This window comes from Artibeus jamaicensis, unplaced genomic scaffold (assembly GCF_021234435.1).
Source record: "Artibeus jamaicensis isolate MK-2021 breed Jamaican fruit bat unplaced genomic scaffold, CSHL_Jam_final contig_490, whole genome shotgun sequence".
Classification (NCBI taxonomy): Eukaryota; Metazoa; Chordata; class Mammalia; order Chiroptera; family Phyllostomidae; genus Artibeus; species Artibeus jamaicensis.
The window spans coordinates 15,160,215-15,183,602 of record NW_026521861.1 but is presented as its reverse complement, the minus strand read 5'-3'; the positions used below and the strand labels follow the sequence as shown (position 1 = coordinate 15,183,602).

Sequence of the window (23,388 nt, the reverse complement as noted above, 5' to 3'; positions counted from 1 at the left end):
CCCCCCCTTGGCTGCGCCCTGTTACAAAACCACATGACCATCAATATGCTAGAGAAGGGAAGGTCACCCTGGAGGCAAGGTCCCAGCTTAGTTTTGCCCTTTGCTAGGTATCCAAGGCTTTCCACCCTGGTGACTTTCTGTACCTGGCCTTTCTTTCTTTCCTACTCTGCTCATGTCTTTCTAACTTCCTACTCTGTCAGTTCCAACCACAGTTGTTTGAACCTGAGGATGCAAAACTCTGGGATACAGAGGGCTGTGTATTTATTGAAAAACAAAATCAAGTAAAAGTGGCCCAAGCAGTTCAAACCCATATTGTTCAAAGGTCAACTGTAATTTGCCTATCACTGTCCAGGAAGCTGCAAAAGGGAATAGTCTTCATTTAATACTACGGACTTGGCAACCCTCTCTGCTAAACAAATGAATGAATGAGAAAAGCGGTGGTAACGCCCTAAATTTGTAACAGTTTTCTCACGGAGAAGAAACTCATCCACACTCACTCATCCACATTCAGAAGAGCTAAATGTATTCTATAACCCAGTGTGCCAATTAATTAGTTCACAATGAGAAATACAAATTGAAAGGACAAAGGCCAGTCCCATTTGCTATCATGGCATCGTTTGCCTAGCTGGCCTCTGCCCTTGGTAAACATGGCTGCCACTCTACTCTTCTGAGCTTGTGTCCCCAGGACAGGAAATGACCAGAAGCAAAAACAGAACTAACCATTCCCTACAACCACAGGCAGATCACAGTGGAAAAAACTGCAGCCTCGTTACAACGCCCCCAACTGCCCAGGGGCCAACAACAGCAGGGGCCCCTACCATTTTTTTAATCTGATTATAACCCAATCAAAGCTCAAAGCCCCCACCCTTCAAGGCTGGTGTATCTCTCCACACCAAGCCCCTCTCCTTTCTTGTAGAGTGAATAAATAACTTTATTCTCTACACTTTCTTGTCTTTGTGAATTCTTTCACAGCCTGCGGCACTGAGCACCTTAACACAAATTTACCTCCCTTTGCCCTAAGGTGGGCTGGAAATCCGAGTTCACTTCTTGTTCTCATCTCCCCGCTTTCCAGGCTCCATTCGGATCACGCTCCTGTTCACACGCCCTGAGTTCAGCTAATGAGACTGGAGTTTTCTCAGGCACATTCTAGGCCTCGCAATAACATAGTGAACTTGGGTATTTTCCAAATTTCTTCATTCTGCAGGGACCTCGCCAAAGCTCCTGTTTCCGGCCTCTGGGCAGTCGCAGACCAGGGTGTGGTCCCCATTTGGAGCTTGGCTCTCAGGAACTAGTGTCTCTCCCACAGTGCCTGTGACAGCAAAAGAGGTGTGGGCCTTCCAAAGTCCCCCTCTTCTAAATGTAGACCTCCCTCGGTGGCTAAGACTTTATCAGGCTGAGGAAAAGTCACTATATAGGGTTTTGGACACGGTGCCAGAGAATAAAAAGTTGCTACTTTTTTAGGGGGAAAAAGAGGCGGTGGGCGGGCTCCAAAGGTTGCTGGGCCCATTAATTCTGCCCAGCGATCGATGAGCCTGGGGTCTCTCTGGGGTTGTGCTTTTTGGGCTGTTGTCCCAAAGCCTCGCTCCAGGAATTGATAAATCGGACTCCAGGAGCTTCTTTCCTCACTTCTGCCCAGGAGGTCGATGAGCGGGACGCCCGGCTCCGTGCGGTCCAGTCTCCTCGAGGTCGGCATGCCCCTCCTTGTGCCCGTTTCCAAGATGGCGGTGCGTCGCCGCGGCGGCGCGGCCCCGCCCCGCCCCGCCCCCGGGCTAGCCGGCCCGCCCCGCCTCCTGGCCCGCGGGGCTGCGCGGCGCGCTCCCGCCGCCCCTCCCGCGCGAGCTCCACCCAGGTCGCAAGCAGCGCGATCGGTGGCGCCTATTTCCCGCCATTGTGCGAAGTGGAGGCTGGGGACCTATTCGCACAGTCTTCCCGTCGCCTGCTGCTCCTGGGCTGCCGCCGCCACCGCTGCCACCGCTCCCTGAGGCCGGGCGGCCGGAACCACGAGTCTCGCCCTGCGTGGGAGAGTGCGGGCGAGGCGCGGCCGAGCCCCCGAGGAAGAGCCGCGGTGCGGGACGCCGGCCGGCGAGATGCCGTGTGGGGAAGATTGGCTCAGCCACCCGCTCGGAATCGTGCAGGGCTTCTTCGGTGAGTGGCGGCGCCGGGGGGCGGGGCGGGCCGCCGAGTTTGCTGTGCGGGGAACCGGGCCCCACGCGGGCACTGTCTTGGGGGCTCCCGCGGCCCAGATGGTCAGTCGGGCCTGCGCCGCCGGCGCGCACACAGCCCCCTGCCCGGGTCGGGCCGCAGGTGCCTCCCACCTGCCGGATTCGCGATCCGCAGGCGGCCAAGGTTACGCCGCGAGGAGCGGGAGGCGGGCAGTGATTGACGGCTGCGCGCCCCTGCCTGGCTTCGCCGGGGCCCGGACCCGGGCCGGAGCCCCGCGCGCCGCAGAACTCAGAGAGGTCCCCGGACCTGCGAGAGGGCCCACAGCGATGGGGCGAAGGACGAGCACTTTGCCTGGGGAAGCCTGCAGGATATTTCAAAACTTCCGGTGCGCCGGGGGAGTGCTGGCTCGCTGGCCGCAGAAGTTGGCTCTAACTACTATTACACACATCCTCCCTTTTCGAGATAAGATCTCGTGTAACAGCTTATTTTTTCTGGTAGGGCGGCTTTAAAACCTGCCTAGGTATACACCCCCTGTGCCAGAACTAGCCAGAAATGTTGAATTACTCAGATGAATTTCTACCTAGAAAGAGCTTATGATGCTGCAGACCAGCTTAGTAAATTTAATACTACTTCTCTAAGGGTACGGGAAGGAAAGTTTAGGTTTGTTGTCGGTGAACTGGGCATTTTGACACCTCCCTTACAGTTGGGAGTGGAGGCAAACTCACTCAACCACAAATCACTGTGTTTGATCCGTAGCACCTTATTTGTCTGCAAATAATTTAAAACTGTAGAGTGGCCCTAACTCGTTTAAAGCATCGTGGGATATTAGAACGTCCAGAAAGAGGCTAAGTAGTCCCCAGAAGCCAAAACTGATGGTGTAAAATGTATCTCCTGTTTCTTGGAGGGAGGCATTGAGCAACACTATCATTTTCTTATAATTTGAACTAGTTTAGTTATCGGGTTTCCCAGGCTGAAATAAAAGGCAGCAAAGTAGAAGAAATCCTGGTAAAGCTTCCTCGTGGTAGCCAGTGAACACTGACAACTCGACAAAGAAGAAATGGAAAACTATATGTGTGTATTTAAATTTATTTTATTTTATTTTATTTTTACTTGTTGATTTGAGAGAGATTGATTTGTTCCACTTATTGATGTATTCATTGGTTGCTTCTGTGTGTCCTGACCTGGGGGATTGAACCCACAACCTCCGTGTATTGGAAAGACGCTCTAACCAAGTCAGCTACCTGGCTGGGGCCCAGGTAATTTTTAAAACCAGCCAGAAAAATCATTATGTATCTATCAGAAGGGCTTTGAGGAAGGGGCAAATGTCTCTCCACCAAATCCTAGTAATTGATGTTCAGAATGAATACTGGAACCCATAACTGATATCAAAACATGCTGCCCTGGCTGGTGTAGCTCAGTGGATTGAGCACAGGCCTGCGAACCAGGCAATCGTGGTTCGATTCTCAGACGGCACATGCCAGGGTTGCAGGCTGGTTCCCTGCAGGCCAGTTCCCAGCAGGAGACGCAAGAAAGGCAACCATACATTGATGTTTCTCCCCCCCTCTCCTTCCCTTCCCCCCTAAAGATAAATAAATAAAATCTTTAAAAAATAAAATAAAAAAATAATGTTTCATGCTGTGGAGTGAAAGTTAAGTTGCGCAATTGGTTTACCTGGGTGCAGGTACATACTTTAGGGGAAAAACCCTTCAAAAGTATAAACTTTAGGGGCTTAACAGTGAAATTCCAGTTACTGGTCTTGAGAAAATTTTATTTATGAGAAATACCCCATACCCTAGTTGTGCTGGATAAATGAGAAGATTTTATATTTGATAGAGATTCGAATGTATTTGTGTCAGATTTTGTCTTCTAAGTGTATGATCCGAAGGGGCACATCTCATCATGGTACAGAAAGGTTATAATTTGTACATATAGTACTGACTTTAAAATAGTTTGAAAATTTTGTGAATTATCCTGGCTAGTGTGGCTCAGTGGATTGAGCGCTGCCCTGAGAACTGAAAGGTCACTCACTGGTCAGGGCATGTGCCTGGGTTGCGGGCCAGGTCCCTGGTTGGGGGTGTGCAAGAAGCAACCACACATTGATGTTTCTCTCCCAGTCTCCCCGCCTTCCCCTCTCTTGAAAAACAAATAAATACAATTTTTTTTGTAAATAAAATTTTGTGAGTCGTGGGGACCTGGGCCTTGCTGATGGACATACCCCCCAGAATGTCTTGTTCCCATACTAGGTTGTGTCCTACAGAGAAGAAACTAATATTGTCTTGTGGTCAGGACTTTTTCTAGAAGCTGTTCTGATGTGTATGTATTTTTTGCTCTATTTTCCTGTCACTGTGAATATATTGAATACCTGTTTAATAACAGCACTATGGGCACGTTCAGTGAGGTGTCAGGTATTAAACTTCTAGACTTTGGTTTAGTAGAAAATTGTTTTAAATGTTTTTCCCCCAGATAGAAAAGTAATGCACGTCTGTTGTGGGTTATGAGGCCTTTCTTGATTCCATCCCTACCTAGCTCTCAGAGCTCACCACCACATTAGTCCTCACATGGAACCCTCTTTCCTGTCTTTGACTTTGACTCTTGCCTCTAGGCTTCTGCGTCAGCTGTTTCCTTTGCCTGGTCCTCCTTTCTATCCCACTTCCACATTTCATGGCTCAATTTTACTCTTCCTTTGGGAACCTAAGTTCAGTAAGTACCCCTGCTCAATGCTACTCCAGGAATCCTATGTGTTGTGTCCTAGAATTAGCATGTATCTTGGGTTCCTTGGATTTTGGCTCTATTTATTTTTAGAGGGGAAAGGAGGGAGAAAGAGAGGGAGAGAAACATCAATGTGTGGTTGCCTGTCACGCACTCCCACTCCCCCACTGGGACCTGGCCTGCAACCCAGGCATGTGCCCCAAATGGGAATCAAACTGGCAACCCTTTGGTGCACAGGCCTGTGCTCAACCCACTGAGCTACACCAGCCAGGGGTGCTTTGTTGTCTTTAACTTCATTTGAAACAAATTTGTAGATGGTATTGTGACAGCTGTCATATTAGCATGCATTAAAAAAATCAAAATTGGTGAGTTTTTGTGTACCTACTTTAATATTGAAGGTAGAAGATGATATGCAATATTTTCGGTGTTTTATGCTGTATTATTTCAAGAAAGGTAAAAAGGCAACTGAAATGCAAAAAAAGATTTGTGCAGTGTATGGAGAAGGTTCTTATGACTGATCTAATGTGTCAAAGTGGTTTGTGAAGTTTCTTGGTACTATTGACATTTTGATAAAATAATTCTTTGCTGTGGGACTGGCTTATGCATTGGAAGATGTTTAGCAGTGCCCCTGGCCTCTACCCACTAGAAGCCAATAGTGGGAGACAGCTGACATACTTAAAATACCCAAATCAATGGATGAAGTTATTGGTGAAATTGGAAAATGTCTTTTATTTTACAAAAAAAAAACCTAAACAGACTTTTTAGCCAACCCAAAATAAAATTTTTTTACACCTTCATAAAATGCCTTTAATATTTAATGTCTACTCCACACATATAAAAGATTTTATGTCCAGGACCTGTAGTCCAAGGCTTACATTAAGATTAGGAATACTTTAGTCCAGCAGGTCTCTGCTGGGTTCTATTATGTGCATGATGCTAATGAGTCAGATCCCCAGGCCCTGTTCATGTAGTGACCCGTATTCAATTGCCTTCCTTAAGCAAAGGCAGGAATCTTAATTAAAAAAAAAAAAAAAAGACAGTTCTGTACACTTTTTCTTTTAACAATTCATTTATTTAAAATAAATTTTCTTTACTCAAGTTGATGAAAAACTTGAATTAATAACCTCTGTTAATTTCAGCAGTGGGAATGTTCATCAATTCTGATTCTTTTACTGTATGCTGCTCAGATTGTTGGGTGGGTCAAGATCACTATTTTTGGTTACAGTTAAGGTACTTAAGTTGTATCTAACAACTAGAGATAGAGCATGTCAGGCAAAAAAGCAGTGGGGTGTGGAGGATGGCAGGAAGGAGTGTTTTTTAGTGGTTTAAAAGACTTAAAGCGGTAAGAAAGTAGACTAAAAGTCAGTGTGCTTTTTCATTGTCAACTGTGGTCCCAAACACAATTCACACCCTTTTGTCTGTGCCCACCTTAGATCTGTCCTACTATCCCGCCCTTGGTAGACCTCTAAAAAGAAAGGGAATTTGTCTGAAATCCGTAGGCAGGGAGGGTGGCTTGGTATCCTTAGAGACCGCTGAGTGGAGGGATCCACTCTGTAGAGTGGATCAGGAGCTGGAAAGCTAGCAGGAAACTGAGCAGCTTTATCTCCACACAGCTCCCAAATTCACCTGCACTTAGTTCCAACCCCCACCGGTCGGCACCTTCTATTTAATCTCAGATTCCAGAGTCGCTGAATGGGATTGGCCCAGCACAGAGTCAGGAGTCCACTCCTGCACTGATCAGCGATGGCCAGAGCACAGTCCGTAAGACAGACATGACTGTTGAGACCCACACCTCAACCGGGGGGCAGATTCTCAGAGATGAATAGATTGGGCAGCTGTGGCAAAAGGCGGTACATGTATATGTGAATTTTTAACTCATTAAATAATCTGTACAGGGTTGCAAAAGCATGATGGCGTTAAATGAAGGTTAAAGTGTGTCATACAGTGGAACGTTATTTTCAGTGATGAAAAGAAACCCAGTGCTGCTGATACATGCTACGACATAAGTGTGGAAAATGTGCTAAGTGAAAGAAGCCAGATGCAAAAGATTTACACCTATGTCCTAAGAGTTTTATAGTTTTAGCTCTTACGTTAGGGTCTTTGATCCACTTTGAATTAATTTTTGTGTGAGCTAGGGATCCAAACTCATTCTTTTGCATGTGGATATCCAGTTGTCCCGGGACCATTTGTTTTTTGGTTTCTTTTTCACATTTAGCAGTTTGTTATAAAAGCGTAAAGCATGTAGATAAACCACCAGATGAGGAAGCATGTAGGGTGCGGTCCAGAAGGATCCCTTGTTCAGGAGCTTTTGTCCATGGAGGGAACTGGGACGTGCTGCCCCCTCCCTCCCCCCCCAGCATGCGGGTGCTTTCGCCAACTCAAGTCTCTTCTTATCCTGCTGAATGGTTTTGGCGCCTTTGTCTGCCCCTCAAGTCATTACTGTTGTTTCTGAACTCTCAGTTCCATTCCACTGGTCTGTATGTTTAACCTTTTGCCGGAACCGTGTTGTCTTGATTGCTGTAGCTTTGTATGAAGTTTTGAAATCAGGAAGTATGAGTCCGCCTTTGTTCCTCTTCAAAATAGCGTTAGCTCTTCCGAGTCCCTTGTGTTTCCCTGTGAATTTACACTCAGAGTGTCCATTTCAGCAAAAAAGACAGCATTTTGATAGAACTGACATTGAATCTGTAGTGCTTTTATAAAGTTCTTTTTATACCATAGAATAGTTAAGATTACAGACTCGAGAGCCAGACTGCTGCTTAACCCCAGGACCCTACACTGAGTAGGCGGCTCCCTGGGTGGGTAATTTTTAACACTCCCTTCTTTTTACTACAGTGTTATTTTCGGTAATAGTCGTGTATCAGAGCTATACACAATTACAGTATTTCAAGCTTGATGCAGACATCATTGTTTTATCACCGCCCCCTGCCCCCACCCCCATTTTAGAGTTTTTTGTTGTTTTGAGTTCTACTGTGTCAATGTACTTCCATGTTGGTGTGGGTTTCACACTTCAGATTTGAATAATTTTGTTTTAACCACAGTTAATTCTTTGAAATAAGAGTAACTCCCCAAATTCCTGCAGGACAAAAATGCTCAATTCTTTACCCCATAATATTTATAGCTACTTAATAGCTTGAATTTTGGTCTTTGGTTATGGTTTGATGTAATAATATTTTATGTACAGAATTATCTGGCAACTAATAAGAGAATTCAAATAAAATGGAAACCTCTGCAAAAGACAAGTGAGGCAATTACCAAATCATCCGCTGATTCATTCTCGACTCATTCAAACATTTTCTTGATTCATTCCTTACTTTTAAAGCAAATAACAGTTTTAAAAGAATATATTTTAGTATTAAAGCTAGAATTCAAATTCAGAAAACTATTTCATGTATGAGCTAAAATTTCTCATACTTTCACTGTATTAAAGATTAAATGCAAAAACTCCAAGTTGTCTCGCTCAGGTTGCTTCGTCATCTGTCCAGTCACTGTGTTGTGTTAACTTCCCATGAATTGTACACAGGTAGGACTCCAGATCGCCACGGGGGCTGGGGGGTACTGCCTGTGCACTGAGCAAGTGTCGATCGACTGTCCTGGACCGCTTAGAGCTTTCCTGTCCAGGAGGGTGTGCGGAGCTGAGTCTGTGCTGGGAGTCAGCTGCCTAACTGAGGGTGATTCTCTGAAATAATTAATGTGCAGAATTCAGTGCTTATTAAAGGATAGGTAGTAAAAATTGTGCTAATTTGACACTTTCATACACATTAAAACTCAAAAGTAACAACGACTGTTTAGGAGTGAGACCAACAAAAGATTTTCTGAGGAAGAATGTTTCATCTATGATACTGCATAGAATTGCAAATATATGGTGCTGATAAAAGCAGACTGACTTTTAGTTGGTTTTATTATTTTTGAATTCTCTGCAGGAGCCCTGGCTAGTGTGGCTCAGTGGATTGAGTGCCACCCTGCAAACCAAAGGGTCACTGGTTCGATTCCCAGTCTAGGGTATATACCTGGGTGCACCCTCTGTAGCAGGTGCATGAGAGGCAACCACACATATTTTACTATCTGTAAAATGGGTGTAAGAGATTCCATAGGCCTGTCATATGGATTAAATGAGATGCTGCATATGAAGTCCTTAGATTAGTGCCTGGCATAGTCTTGAGAGTTCATAAACATTAGCTACATTACTTCGTTATAACTTACAACCATTATTCTGTGTGTGTGTGTGTGTGTGTGTGTATCCATCCTCCATTTGAGTCTCCGTTACTTTTCCCCTGTCCTGGTTTTGAAGACCTTATTGTTTTAGAGCTGTTTTAGATTGACAGCAACAATGAGTGGAAGATACAAAAATTTCCTGTGTACTTCCCACCCCCACACATGCACAGCCTCCCCCATTTTCAGCCTCTCCCACCAGACGGTACCTTTGTCACAGTCGATGAACTTAATTGACACATCATTATCACCCGAAGTTCATAGTTTACATTGGGGTTCATTCTTGGTGGTGTGCCCCTCCATGGCTCTGGACAAGTGTATAAAACACGTATCTGTCATCATAAGGGAAGACATAAAATGTAAATGCACCTGATAGCTGAGCTTCAAAATACATGGAGTAAAAACTGACACTTGAAAGGAAAAATAAACAAAACAACAATTACAGTTGGAGATTTCACTGCTCCTCACTGAGTACCCTGTAGAACTCTAGCAGGTAGAAAATCAGCAAGGGTGTAGGAAAACTTCGTACCGCCCTGGGCTAGGCAGGTCTTGTTGACACGCGTGGTGCACTGCACCAGCAGCCCCAGTGTGCGCATCTTTCTCAAGTGCACAGGGGACATTCAGCAAGGTCAACCACATCCTGGGTCGCAGAGCAAATACTAACAAACCTCAAAGAACTGAAATCCTCTGGTTTGTTCTGACCATTGTAACATTAGATTAGAAATGGTAATAGAAAGGTGACAAGAACATAGGGGTGCATATACTCTTCCTAATCGGTATTTGGGGGTTCTCAGGATACATTTCCAGAAGTGAGATTGCCGGGTCGGATAGCAGATTCATTTTTAGTTTTTTGAGGAAGCTCCATACTGTTTCCGAGGTGGCTACGCCAGTCCTCGTCCTACTAACAGTGCATGAGGGGGTTCCCTTTCCTCTGCACCCTTGCTAGCACTCGTTTGTTGGTTTATTGATGGTAGCCATTCTGTCAGGTATGAGGTGATACTGTATTGTGGTTTGAATTTGCATCAGTCTGATGGTTAGTGACATTGAACTTTTTTTTTCATATGTCTATTGGCCGTTTGTATGTTCTTTTTGGAGAAGTGTCTATTCAGGTCCTTTACCCATTTTTTAAATAGGGTTGTCTTCCTGATTTTGAGTTGTATAGGTTCTTTATATATTTAGGAAAATTGGCCCTTATCAGCTGTATCCTTGGTGAATGTGTTCTCCCAGGCAGCACGCCTGTGTTCACAGTAGTGTTATTTACGACAGCCGAGGTCTGGAAACTGCCCACATGCCCATCAGTAGATGAGTGGAGAAAAACAATGTGGTAAATTTACACAGCGGAATGCTCTGTGGCTGTGAAGAAAAAACCCCCCCGACAAATTGGACTTAATCAAGATGAAAGCCTCATCAAAAGATGCCATTCAGGATGTTAAGAAAGCTACAGATTAGGAGAAACTATTTGTTTTACATATATCAGACAAAAAAGTTAATCCAGTCTACACAAAGAATTAGCACCTCCGTTCCCTGGACCCCTTAAACTAGAGTAAGGCCACATGCAGGGGTGCTCAAGTTCAGCTGGCGGAGAACTCCCAGGAAATAGGATAGAGTGGTATGTGTCCTCTAAGCAGGACTGTGGTTGAAAATGCCCCAGCTACTCAAGCTGGGAAAGACAAATGCATGTCTCAGCAATATAAGTCACAAGTGGGCTGCTATGTCAGGCTCAGATGCAGCCCAGCAGTTAAACTGTGTCTGCAGGAATCTGCCGCCCACATCGTTGTCCTCTGGGAGGGCTTCGTTTTCAGGGGGATTGTGGTACTGTGGCCACCTGCAGCTTCCAGGCACTTCGTGCTCTGAGAACTTGAACCTCGCTGGTGATACTCATCCTGTCCTTGCTCTACACCCAGAGCAGTGATGTTCCACCTCTTTCATCTTATGGCACACACAAACTACTAAAATTCTGCAGCATGCCGGTTGAAAATCGCCGATCCAGAGCATGCCAATCCCGTGTGTGTCCACATGCTTCAGTTCTGCTTTCTTACAAGGCCCAGCTCAACACCCCGTCTGTCAGAAGCGCTCTCTGAGATTCTTGACCTCCGTTAGTTTTTCTTTGCTATGGCTGCTTCTCTTGCAGCCTCCTAGCTTGTCTTTGCTCTGGGTTCCTTCAGCTCTCAGTGTCCTTGTAGAACTTGGCGGAGTGCTGGGCACACAGGGGCTTAATAAATAATGGGCAGTTACTGTTGTATACTTGATTGGGGGGGGGTATAAGGCAGTCCCTTAATTGTCCAGCAGTAGAAGATATTTGTAGGCTGGCTTTTACTAAGAATATAGGGGGTGGCATCTGGCTTTGTGTGTGCAGGGCTTTGTGAACTTGGCACTTGCCCAAGATGGTCTGTTATTTTATATTGTAGCTTTGCCTTTGAAAAGTATATTTGTCTTTCAGCCCAAAATGGAGTTAATCCTGACTGGGAGAAGAAAGTAATTGAATATTTTAAGGGAAAGCTGAAGGAAAATAATGCTCCTAAATGGGTAAGTTTATTATTCTTTGTTGGGGGAGAGGGTTAGGCTGACTTCCATTCTCTCAGTAGAGGACTAACCCACATAAATTTTAAAACAGAAATTAATGTATTCTGCCTTCTGCCTTCACTGCTGTAAGTGATATGTATTAGAAGATTTTGGTCTCTCGCAACTTAAGCTTAAACTTAGCCAGCCAATTAAATGTTCTGTATTGATGCCTCTAGGTGGCAGTAACTGACTACCTTATGTTCTGAGAACAAAATCGGTAGTTGTGAAACCTTCGATTATTACTCATTTAAAAAGAATTGGCATGTACTAGTCTTAAAAGAAGAGCCCGGCAAAGCCAATGGCTTTCCGCTGCTCGAGAAGTGATCGGAAGGAAAAGTACTTTGTACTTTATTTACCGGATGGTAAGATGTCACTGTGCAAACTTGGAAGAACTTGGAAGTCGTTTTGCCCAGCAGTTACTATGTTGTGTTGACCGTTGGCGGGATTGGCTTCCTAACAGGGCTGTGTTTGGTGCATGTAGTTGTGGTTCTGGTGTGTGTGTATGTGTATGAACTTGATGTTTTGTGGACACAATGCCTTATTGACGGATTGGTTTTCCTTTAAGGTACCATCATTGAATGAGGTTCCCCTTCATTATTTGAAACCTAACAGTTTTGTGAAGTTTCGCTGCATGATTCAGGATATGTTCGACCCTGAGTTCTACATGGGAGTTTACGAAACGGTTAACCGAAACACAAAAGCACGTGTATGTATAGCTGTTTATCATGGAACTTTTTGTTTATAATAAGTGGTATTAATTTTGTTCTTGTGTTACAGTAGTTTTGAATTAAATGTGTTGCTATAATTCTGTTATCCTTTTTTTTGGGCCATAGGTTCTTCATTTTGGAAAATATAGAGATATAGCAGAATGTGGGGTATGTATCCTTAAGATCTATAAAACATTAATAAGAATTTTTGCCTAAGCAGATAATTTATTACATTCTTTTGATTTATGTTAAATTTATCTTGTATGTAATAAGTTCTAATAAGTGCTGTGAAATGTTTTTGCCTTTTACATTTTTGGCTTCTAAAAATCTCTTAGAAGGTAGAATGTTACAAATGATGAAACCAATTTCTTTTCCCAAGATCTGTGTACTTGGTTAAAAAAAATTACAGGTTACGATAAATTCTTTAAAAATGAAAGTGGAAGATTAACTTTGGGTTTAACACTCGCTCATTAAATTTGATCAAGATCTTCCTGCTTTTCCCAGGAGGAAAAGAAGCTTTTCTGATGCAAGGAAGCAGTAGATGCTCTTATATTCAGCAGGGGAGGGGGAGACGCGGAATGCTGGGTGTAATTATAGTTGTGAAAGGAGTAGTCGCAGTAGGAACTTACAGAAGAGCAATTACAGTAGAACATAATATCTGCATTTTAAGAAACTACTTTTCTGATAATGAATGACACACTTAATTTAACTTCATTCAGAACCTGTTCAACATACCTGGCATTGTAACTGGAGAAAGGTATACATTTATTTCTAGTTTAATAGTAAGAAAGGATTATCAACATATCAAAATAAATATATTAACTAAAAATGTCCCCTATTTTGTGCGCTTTGTGTATTTTCCATGTGGTCCTATTGAAACACCGGCAGTAACTCTCAATTTTTGGAATTGGGTTGAGCAGGCCGGGCCTCAGCACAAAGGTGGGGGCTGGGTAGAGTCATTTCCATTCTAGGTCTAATTCTCTGCTTTGCAGATCCATCCTTTCAGTTTAGTCAGGTTTTCTAGGGCTTTCTCCGCCCGCCCCCATCACCACCCCTCAATCTGGAGGTCAGATTCCTGCTTACTCAAACCTCACTAGATCGGTTTGTAGTGCCTAATCCCACAGCATTTGTTCATGGGATTTGTTTCTCATTGAACAGAGTGTTCTAGTTCGGTGGCCCAGTCTAGACAGTCTGGGAAGTTGCCGAAAAGATTTTATTAAACAAAAACGTAACTTCCTACAATTATTTAGAGCAATGGGCTTGTGAAAGATGAATTTGTTTAATCTTACATGTGCTGGCCCTCCGGTCTCCCAGTGTATGTTTACTTCCAGTGTTTCCATAGGGTAAAATGTTCTCCCAGGTTGACAACTCAGCCTCTAAATGCTGACCGAACCTCCTGTCGAAGGAGCTCTAAGTCTCACATTAAGCTGACAGCGAACACACACCTTTTTCTAGTACACAGTGCGGTGTTACTGCAGCTCCACATCTGGAAGTAGGGAGTAAAACAGACGCGACCGTCCAGCTGTGACGCCGCCAGACACAGAGAAACCAGTTGTGCCGTGTGGCTGAAGAGTTGGGGGCAAAAGCGCTGCTGTACCGGGGAAGGGGCTTTAGGCCTGGAGAGGGAGACAGGAAGACCCAGCTTGTAAATACCATCTCGAGCTCGCACGTGGTGTCTTCTGGGTCTTTTTTCCCCACAAAACGGAATGTACATCTTACTTTTAAGAGGATTTTCTGTACTATAAAATGATATGTTTATTTTTAAAAGGTACATTTTGAGACCTTTTACCTTTGGGCACTTTCTAAGTACATGTGAAATAGAGAATGTTTTTCTAAGGAATAATAGCTGAGTCTTAGATCTCACCTTGGAGCTACCTCACAATGAGTGCTTCGTTACATTTCTTTTTTATAGGCTGATTCTGATACATTTCCTATGACAGAGATAGTGGGATTACCATATGAATTGTCTGAAACATCCTGTATATTAAAGGATTTAATTTTGTAATGTAGCATGCTGTGTATTACGGATTTGAGGGAAGACAGTAAACTGATTACTGCATGCAAAATGATTGTATGTCAGTATTCTTTAAAAAATGACAGTTCTGCTTGTTAATTCACTTAACTCTTGATGTGAAATAATTTACTGTGGTTTTATAAATAACATGAAAATATGGTGGTGATTTTTTTTTAATTTTGTTTTTCTTAACAAAAATTAAAAAACTATTTTTTGTGCACATCCCAGCCTCAGCAGGAAGTTGATTTAAATTCTCCACGAACCACCACTTTGGAGAGACAGACTTTCTATTGTGTTCCAGTGCCTGGAGAATCCATGTGGGTAAAAGAAATATCCTTCATCTGCACTCCATTTTGGAGTAAATGGTTCCTGATTATTTTCTTAATTGAAAAGACCATAATTTGGATTTCAAGTTTGCAAAAACTTACTCTTTTTACTCCGGTGAAGTGGGGGCTCGGGTGGGGACGCCTGTGAAGCAGTCAAGTATCCGTCACTTGGAATCACTTAGAAACGGTAAAATTGTGGCACTTCCCTGTAGTGAGGTGCTGGTGACAAGCTTAAGGCAGATTTAAAGATTGGAAAAGAAGGCTACCATGGTAATTAGGTAAACAATTAGGTGGTCACTTCTCTTTTGTTGCAGTTTAGAAAATGCCCCCGAGAGAGCTGGGCATGGAGTGGAGTTCACCTGGTAATTACTTCTGTTCAGGAGTGGGGGGCACAGGTTAAGCTATTAGGTTCTGCCGACCAAAACTGGAAGTCCAGCCTTCTTTTAAAAATACATTTTAATTTTGAGCACGTTGCCAATTTAGCAGTCTTTTATTAGTCATATAATTAACATAACTCAGGATGTTCCTCAGTACACGGTGGTCTTTTCTTAACCTTCTATTGAACGCCCACATTAACGCCAGCCAAGCTCGAGTCACTCCTTCCACGTCGTACACGCCCAGCCGTCACAAGAGGAGTTATGAAGACGATGAAGACATGGACCTACAGCCTCACAAACAGAAAGACCAGCACGCGGGGGCCAGGCGGACAGGTGGGTTCCTCCACACTTCCGCTCTCCCTCTCTCGTTGGATCCATCTTCAGAATGCGTCATTGCCTAACACAGCTCTGGATTCAGGAGCCAGAGGGGGTTTGACAGCCTTGCGTTCACGGTTATCAGAGTCACAAGCACTGCAGAATTGCAGGGTGGAGAGTTTTTGCAGGACGCTGGTCAGACTGCGCAGTTAGGATCGTGGAATGAGACATGGCTGCTCTGCTGTCCATTTTTAAGGGTCTGCAGTGGTTAGCTGAAACGGCTTTTAATTGTAGAGAGAGGGGAAGGGGCAGAGAAAGAGAAATATCGATTTGTTGTCCCACTTACTGATTCATTGGTTGATTCGTTTGTGCCCTGACCGGGCATCAAGTCCACACCGTGGCCTGTGGGGACAATGCTCTGAGACTGAGCTACCCAGCAGGGCCCTTTATGTTCACTTCCCTCTCAGCCCTTAGGTAATGTGCAAGCGTAGTGATTTACCCTAAAAATGATTTATTTATGTCTGAGAACAGCCTCCCTTACTGTCTTTTGGAGTAGTGGGACTTTAATCTCAGTGAGACTGAAAGCACCAGGAAACACAGGCGGCTGTGACACACTGCGTTGGCCTGTTCCTAAACTTGAAAGGAGGCGGCCCTTAGGAGAGGCGCAGTTCTGTCCTGTTTACGTTTGCTGTGGCTTGTTTCTTAAAATACAACTGGTTCTGATTAAAAGAAGAGACCAAACGTTGAAATTTTCTGGGTGAGAGAATTTCACAATTTGTGTATCATTACTGATCTCACTGATTGCAGTTTTTACGCGTGGCGACGCTCTGTGCTGTGGCAGGTGGATACACTTGTCTTCGTGTGTCCTTCTGTGTTCGCTCACTCACTTCTTACGCCTCTAACGAGATGGCAGGTTAAAGGGAGAGGAGGCAAAGCAAGTTAGCTCCCTGGGCTCCGACAGATGGGGTTGCGCGGGCAAGCACAAGTCAGCGGTGAGCAGAGAATTCCCGATGAACTTCATTTAACTATACATTAGTCTAGAATACTTTACCGTCTTTAAAATTGGAAAGCTTTACAGTAAATACAGACACATGTAGTATTTTTCTCCACCTACCCCCAGTGTCTATTAAAACTAGTGGTGCGTTGTAACAGTAAATGATCTTCGGTAATTCTTTCTTACCACGTAAGCACTTGCTGCTCCTTTCCGCCCCTATTTGAATGCTGTACTGCCAGTCATTTAACTTTTCATTCAAGTACATGATTTCTGTAGTTTAACTTGCTGGTTTCTGGGCAGTCTTTCAGGCTATAAATATTTTTAACCTTTTTCTGAGATAAGTATAGATTCACAAGCAGTTGTAAGAAATAATAGAGAGATCCTGTATACCCTTGACCCAGTTTCTCTCAGTGGTAACATCTTGTGTAATTACAGTAGAATATCATAACCAGGAAGCGGACCTGGATACAATCCACTGACTTTGTTCAGAATTCACATTTTTTACACACACCTTTGTGTGTGCGCTTAGTCTATACAGTTTCAACACGTGTAGATGCGTGTGCCTGCTTCTGCAGGCAGGCAAGATACAGGACAGTTGTTACTAGGATTTCTCATACCGCCCTTTTAGAAGCATGCCCACCTCCCTCCTGCCTCTGCCGCCCCAAGTCCTTCACCCTGGCGCCCACTAATCTATTCTCCATCTCTGTGATTTTGTCGTTTGAAGGATGTCACATAAGTGGAATCTTACAGTATGTTAACTTCGTGGATTGCCCCTTTTCAGCAGGATTCCCTGGAGCTCCATCCGAGTGGCTCCGTGTGTCAGCAGCTTATTCCTTTTTATTTCTGAGCCATACCCTGCGGTGCAGCAGGCTGTGTATCGATTCTAATTGGTTACCAGCCCTGAACTGTCACAGTTTGGGGTAGAGGCTCTTTTTCAATCGTCTTTGCACCCCCAACCACTACTCTGGTTCCTGGTACATAGTGGATGGTAATAATATTTGGCAAATGAATTTATTGCTATGTGGTTTTATTCTGCTTACTAAGTAGAAAACAGTGTTCTACTAGGTGGTTCTGTTGTCATGTATTCCTTAGGTCCGAGATGTCAAGGAAACACTATTAAATATTAACTTTTAAGAGTACTTACACTGGAAATTGGGGTGGGGATTTGTCGCCATTTTAATGGAGAAACGGTGATTATATTTTTCAGGTCATCATCATAATAGTCTTTGTTCTCCTTATAGGCCAGGCAAAGGGCTTTGTTGATATGGGTTACTTCCTTAAAAAGTTTGTGAGCTCAGAAGCATCATTTATATCAGACTGGAAAGTCTCCTTAGGAAGGTTCTTTATCTCCAGAAGGCCTTCGAAGTGGCTAAGCGCAGTGCTCTCCTTTGAATTTAGGGAATGTTGGTGGTCTTCAGTGGTGTGGCGAGCCGAAACGTCTGGAAACGGAAGCTTCTACCGGACGACAGCGGAGCTCCCGGAGCCTGTCTCCCCCATTTGACCTGAACTTCCCCCTGCCGGGAGAGAAGGGCCCTGCATGCCTCGTGAAGGTAGGCCTTTCGCAGACTGCCCTTGACCTAGACATGTTGTGTGTCCAGAAACTGCAGTGGAAAACTCGGGATTTGTGTCAGCTTCCTGTTGCTGCCATAACAAGGCACCACAAACTTAGTGGCTTAAAAGAACAGACATGTATCACTTCTAGGCTTTAGGTCGGCGTCTGATGGGTCTTCCTGGAGTGAAACCGAGGCGTCGGCAGGGCTACGTTTCTCTGGGGGAGAATCTGTTTTGTTTTGCCTTTTACTGTTTCTAGAAGTGGCCACCCACCTCTCCTTGGTTTGCGGCCCCTTCCTCCGCCTTCATAGCCAGCAACAGTGCCTCTCTCCCACCATTTTTTTCATAGTCCCGTCTCCCTCAGACCACAGGCAGAAAGGGTTCTCCAGTTTTAAGGGCCTGGTGCTCAGATCGAGTCCACCCAGCTAATCCAGGATAATTTTCTTATCTTGGGGTTCTTAAATTAGTCACTTAGGCTTATGAAGGATTAGTCACAGATTTCAGGAATTAGGATATAGACAACTTTGGGAGGTCCGTTTTTCTGCTCTCTTCCTATATTATTTCTGAATTTCTAATATCTACTTTATTTCCACCATTCTTCCTTCTCTTGCCAAAATCCATTTCTCATTTGTATTTAAAACACAATAAAAAATATTACTAGTTTGTTCTCTTATTTTTTTAAAGATTTATTTCTAGAAATTAGAGAAGGGAGGAAGTGAAAGAAACATCAATGTGTGGTTGCCTCTCATGCGCCCCCCCCAGTGGGGGCCCTGGCCCACAACCCAGGCAGGTGCCCTGACTGGGGATCGAACCAGTGACCCTTTGGTTCCATGGGTCAGCACTCAATCCACAGAGCCACACCAGCCAGGGCTTGTTATTATTACTTTACTTCAGGACTTTTGTCTTAGGCTTTTTGGTGTTACTTAGTCCTAACAACATGTTGTCGTGTGGTCTTTTGTTAGGTCTATGAAGACTGGGATTGTTTCAAAGTAAATGATGTTCTCGAGTTATACGGCATACTCTCTGTGGATCCTGTGCTAAGTATCCTGAATAATGAGGAAAAGTGAGTCCTTTGGGGTTTTTTGATAACTGTTAGCAGGCTAGAGATGAGTGGATTTTCTACTTACTGAATAATAGATACCTGGTGGCTTCTAAGGAAAAGACACAGCATTTTGAGACATCCTATCAAATGTCCCCACTGATGGCTCAAGAGCCTTTTTTGAAATAACCACATGAGTAGACTTCCTGTATCCCTTTGAGCGCAGTGACAGCACATTGCGTAAAAATGGGGCCGCTCTCAAAGAGTGGAACACGTATCATTGCACGGTCAGACCGCCCGGAAAGCTGGGGGGTGACGAACGGGGAGCCATTTTCTGGTTCTTAAGGAGATGTACAGGTAGAACTGTTCCTAGCTTGGAAGCTCACTTTTCTCCAAGGTGCATTATTTTCACACATCCACAATTGACGGGTCTAGGAACCAAGCTCTGTCCCCCTCTGCAGGGACGCCTGTTCCCTTCTGGACCCGATGGAGTGCACAGACACGGCCGAGGAGCAGAGAGTGCACAGCCCCCCCGCTTCCTTAGTGCCGAGAATCCATGTGGTGTGGGCCCAGAAGCTGCAGCACATCAACCCATTACTGCCAGCTTGCCTTAACAAAGAGGAGAGCAAAACCTGTAAGTGCTAAGGCCTGTGGCCCAGAGACTGTTGTCCCCAGTGTATTGGGAGCTGCCTGTGACATGCGCTCATAATGGAACTGAGAGGTCCTCATTCGTCAGAGTAATCACTGTTCCTTTGCCCCATCAGCCTTTAGGTTAATTCCCTTTGCTAAAATGCAGGGCTGGCGGGGAGGGGCGGGGGAGTTTACAAGCTGTCTCATTTTGAAGATTGGCACCCCTGGTTGACTGATCTTGATAAGTTGTTTTTGGTCGTCTACTGACTTGTAGTACTTTTTGTTCCAGAGTTACCTTTTTAACCTAAGACACTTGAGAGGAACTGGTGTGTTTATTCTGAATCTGCTCTCCCTTCCTTCTCCAGTTGTTTCAAGCTTCATGTCCGAATTGTCTCCGGTCAGAGCAGAGCTGCTTGGGTTCCTAACCCACGCCCTTCTGGGAGACAGTTTGGCTGCTGAATACCTTATATTACATCTCATCTCCACCGTGTGAGTGCCGTGTTCCTCGTGGGGATCGAGGGGTTGGACTCGTTGAAAGGGAGAAAGAGCAGGGAGGTTTCCGAGGTTTTCATCACCACGTGGTTTATTTGTTCAGTGTAACAAAACCAGATCAAAGATTTTGTTAGACCAAATCAAATTCCTTTTCTACCTTTTCTAAGTTTCACATTTAGCGTTTTGATTCTCTCTTTAAATGTAAAAGCCCAAGTCAGATCAAGGACCTGGAGAAAAGTGTATTCTATTCGTTTTGTGTTTGGAATTCTGTGTTCGTAGGTCTACGGCTCTTTGTCTGATAGTCAGCAGGGTTTGTCATGTGCACATCCAGCTTCCGTGTGGGTGTGGGCACCCCCACTTTCACGTCACTGTAGTTCTCTTTTCTGATTTCAAAAGTAAGGCGTGCACCTTCGACAAATTCCAAGAGCATAAAGAAAAACAGAAGTCATCTGCAGGCGCTGCACTCAGAGACCACCTCCATCGACACGTCCCAGTGCACGTTCACACCGTGTTTTTGTTTACACTGCACACATTCCCACGTAGTGCTCAGCTGCGCTCCAAACGCAGATCCAGTTTGCTCTTACCACTCAATGTGTATTAAACATCCATCAAAAATACTTTAAGATTTCCATTTATTTTTAGAGAGAGGGGTAGGGAGAAAGAAAGGGAGAGAAACATCAATATGTGGTTGCCTCTCACACACCCCTTACTGGGGACCTGGCCTGCAACCCAGGCATGTGTCCTGACTGGGAATCGAACTTGCAACCCTTTGGTTTGCAGGCCAGCTCAGTCCACTGAGCCACACCAGCCACGGCTCCATCATAATTCTTGATGAACTTTTTTTTTTGTTGTACTCTTGGCTCGTTTATTGGTTAATATTAGTCACTGGTTAATAACAAAAATAGTTTCTAAGTTTCTCTTTTCCTGTGTGTTGTTCTGTTTTTGAGTTCATCAGCTACCGCTGTCAGGTTATGTGTGTTCAGTCACAGCCTTTAATTTTTTTCTTTTTTTTTTTTTTTTTTTTTTTTTTTTAATTTTGTTTATTTATCTTTAGAGGGGAAAGGAAGGAGAGAGGGAGAGAACTGGCCTGCAACCCAGGCATGTGCCCTGACTGGGAATCGAACCGTGGTTGCTTGGTTCTCAGGCCCGGGCTCAATCCACTGAGCCACACCAGCCAGGGCTAATTTTTTTCTTGATGAACTTTTGAATGGCTGGACAGTATTTCATTATAGATGGTTGTACTGTTTCCCTAAATGTTAGATTTTCCTAGTTTTTTTCTATTCTAAACTATACTGCAGTACTGATCAGAATAATCTATTTTTAGTGACACTGTTAATTTTCCCATGTTTGTTTGTTCTATGGAAATCACTTGAGTATCATTGGCTGCTATTTTTCCCCCCTAGGTATACAAGAAGAGACATTCTTCCACTAGGAAAATTTACAGTTAACTTGAGTGGTTGCCCACGGAACAGTACCTTCACGGAACACTTATATCGAATCATTCAACATCTTGTTCCAGCGGTAAGATCGGTATAAATATGTATTATAAATCTGAGCACACTTAAAATCCATCTGAATGTCCTTCGTTCAACCCAAATATTTGAGATTTAGTAGATGTTTTGATGGGGAAACAGCCTGCCAAGCTCCATAATTTAAAATACACTCGCCCCTAAACATTTCACCGTTGCCTTAGCAGAAATTTGTCAATTTAATAGTGAACCCAGTTACAGTTACGCTCTCAAAATTGTACTTGCTGTCAGTGGTGCATTTGCTTGTGTGATTTGGACTCCTGTGTGTGCACCTGAACGTGCGCCTCTGTAACAACTCGTGTAGTGTTCCCGACGGAGCGAGTACCCTGCCTGCGTGGAGCTGGACCCTGCACGGAGCTGCGCCTTGTTTGACGGGCTCTGCTTCCTTTGGGGGGATTTGCCTGTACCTGTGATGTGGCCTCCCTCTCTTATTTTCTTTGACTTCAGTGAAGCCAAAGTACAAAAATCCTTTACATTTGGAACACGTGCCTTGTTTCTTCCTCAGCACTCTCCTCACCCACCCCAGTTCCGCCCCCAGCACAGCACTGCTGCTTCGCCCGACAGCTGGAAGAGCAGAGCGAGTGCACAGCAGGGTGCAGCGGGCACTGGGAAGGGTACCCCTGAGGTGGGTGAGGAGGTGCGGGGCTTACACAGATGCTGTGCTGTTACGACTGGCCGCAGGGGCGGCCTGCAGCTCGGGTGAGTGCACTGGGGGCTGGCGGTGCCAGCCACAGCTCCGTGCACCCTGCGCCTTGGTGTTTCTGGAACAGTTTGTTCACGAATCTGCAGTGGTCTGTGGTGAATGACTGTGATTTGCACTCAGAGAGCACAGAGGAAACTTAGGCTCTTCTCTCCCCATCTTGAAGAGTACATAACCATTTTCTGTTTTGTTACCCGGTGGAAGGTTAAAGAAGTTCAGCTTCTGGGTATTTGTTTATGGTTCACTGGTAAAATAAAAATTAATCTGAAAGATTACTGAGAATTGAGTATTCTTTCTCAAGTTGAGAATAAAGCAGCTCATAGTGAAATTCTGATTTAGGATCTAGGTACAATTTCTGCTTAAAAGAGCTCCAGAAACCATGAGACTACTCTCTCAGGAATTGATAAGAGCTTTCCATAGAAAACACAGTATTTAGTCCTAAATACATGTTTTCTTAAAACCGGAAACTTCCCACCTTGCTCACTAAAAATTCTCTTTGCAGTCTTTCCGTCTGCAGATGACAATAGAGAACATGAACCACCTGAAACTCATCCCTCACAAAGACTACACAGCCAACCGCCTGGTCAGCGGGCTTCTCCAGCTCCCCAGCAACACGTCTCTCGTGGTAGATGAGACTCTGCTGGAGCAAGGCCAGCTGGACGCCCCGGGTGCGTGCACTGTGTTTCCCTTCCACTTCTGGCCCATGAGAGCCAGATCTGGTAGAGGCTTCTTAAAAGAATAACTGTAACCAAAGATTTACATTTCAGAAATATTTAAGGTAAAGGCTTGCCGCATGAATTTAATTGAAACACGTACGTATTATAAATTGTGAACCTCAACTGTGTTTTGTCACATTTTATGAAAATGGTCTAATGATAGAACAAGCAAGCTGTGAACAGCCAAAGTCTGAACAGGGAAGAGGTTTTGCCTTTAGTCACAATTACCTAAAAAAAGTGTAGAAAAGGTCTCAAAAAAACATTGTTTACCACTCAGTGTGAAAATGAAAAACATCTTTTCAAAGAATCTCTGAGAAAAAAGGGTAGTAGTAGATCACATGGTTTGAACTAATCT

The 23,388-nt window shown here is 44.4% G+C and overlaps 2 protein-coding genes across 2 annotated transcripts in view; one reads left to right on the top strand and one right to left on the bottom strand.

Moving 5' to 3' along the window:
* Positions 1 to 2,011, bottom strand: part of SEC23IP (SEC23 interacting protein) — a 52,440-nt gene extending 50,429 nt beyond the window's left edge. Inside the window, exons 1-2 of the mRNA XM_053668388.1 lie at positions 1,923 to 2,011; positions 1,006 to 1,309 (exon numbers count right to left, since the gene is read on the bottom strand). Of these exons, the coding sequence (XP_053524363.1) occupies positions 1,006 to 1,057 (52 nt within the window). The 5' untranslated portion in view covers positions 1,058 to 1,309; positions 1,923 to 2,011. The remainder of the gene's footprint in view (positions 1 to 1,005; positions 1,310 to 1,922) is intronic.
* Positions 2,012 to 2,060: 49 nt separating this feature from the next.
* MCMBP (minichromosome maintenance complex binding protein) overlaps positions 2,061 to 23,388 on the top strand; it is a 29,483-nt gene continuing 8,155 nt past the window's right edge. The window contains exons 1-12 of the mRNA XM_037164843.2: positions 2,061 to 2,145; positions 11,522 to 11,607; positions 12,209 to 12,349; positions 12,477 to 12,518; positions 14,593 to 14,694; positions 15,256 to 15,400; positions 17,775 to 17,926; positions 18,890 to 18,990; positions 19,428 to 19,600; positions 19,962 to 20,085; positions 21,492 to 21,609; positions 22,820 to 22,985. Coding sequence (XP_037020738.2) covers positions 2,088 to 2,145; positions 11,522 to 11,607; positions 12,209 to 12,349; positions 12,477 to 12,518; positions 14,593 to 14,694; positions 15,256 to 15,400; positions 17,775 to 17,926; positions 18,890 to 18,990; positions 19,428 to 19,600; positions 19,962 to 20,085; positions 21,492 to 21,609; positions 22,820 to 22,985 — 1,408 coding nt within the window. The 5' untranslated portion in view covers positions 2,061 to 2,087. The remainder of the gene's footprint in view (positions 2,146 to 11,521; positions 11,608 to 12,208; positions 12,350 to 12,476; positions 12,519 to 14,592; positions 14,695 to 15,255; positions 15,401 to 17,774; positions 17,927 to 18,889; positions 18,991 to 19,427; positions 19,601 to 19,961; positions 20,086 to 21,491; positions 21,610 to 22,819; positions 22,986 to 23,388) is intronic.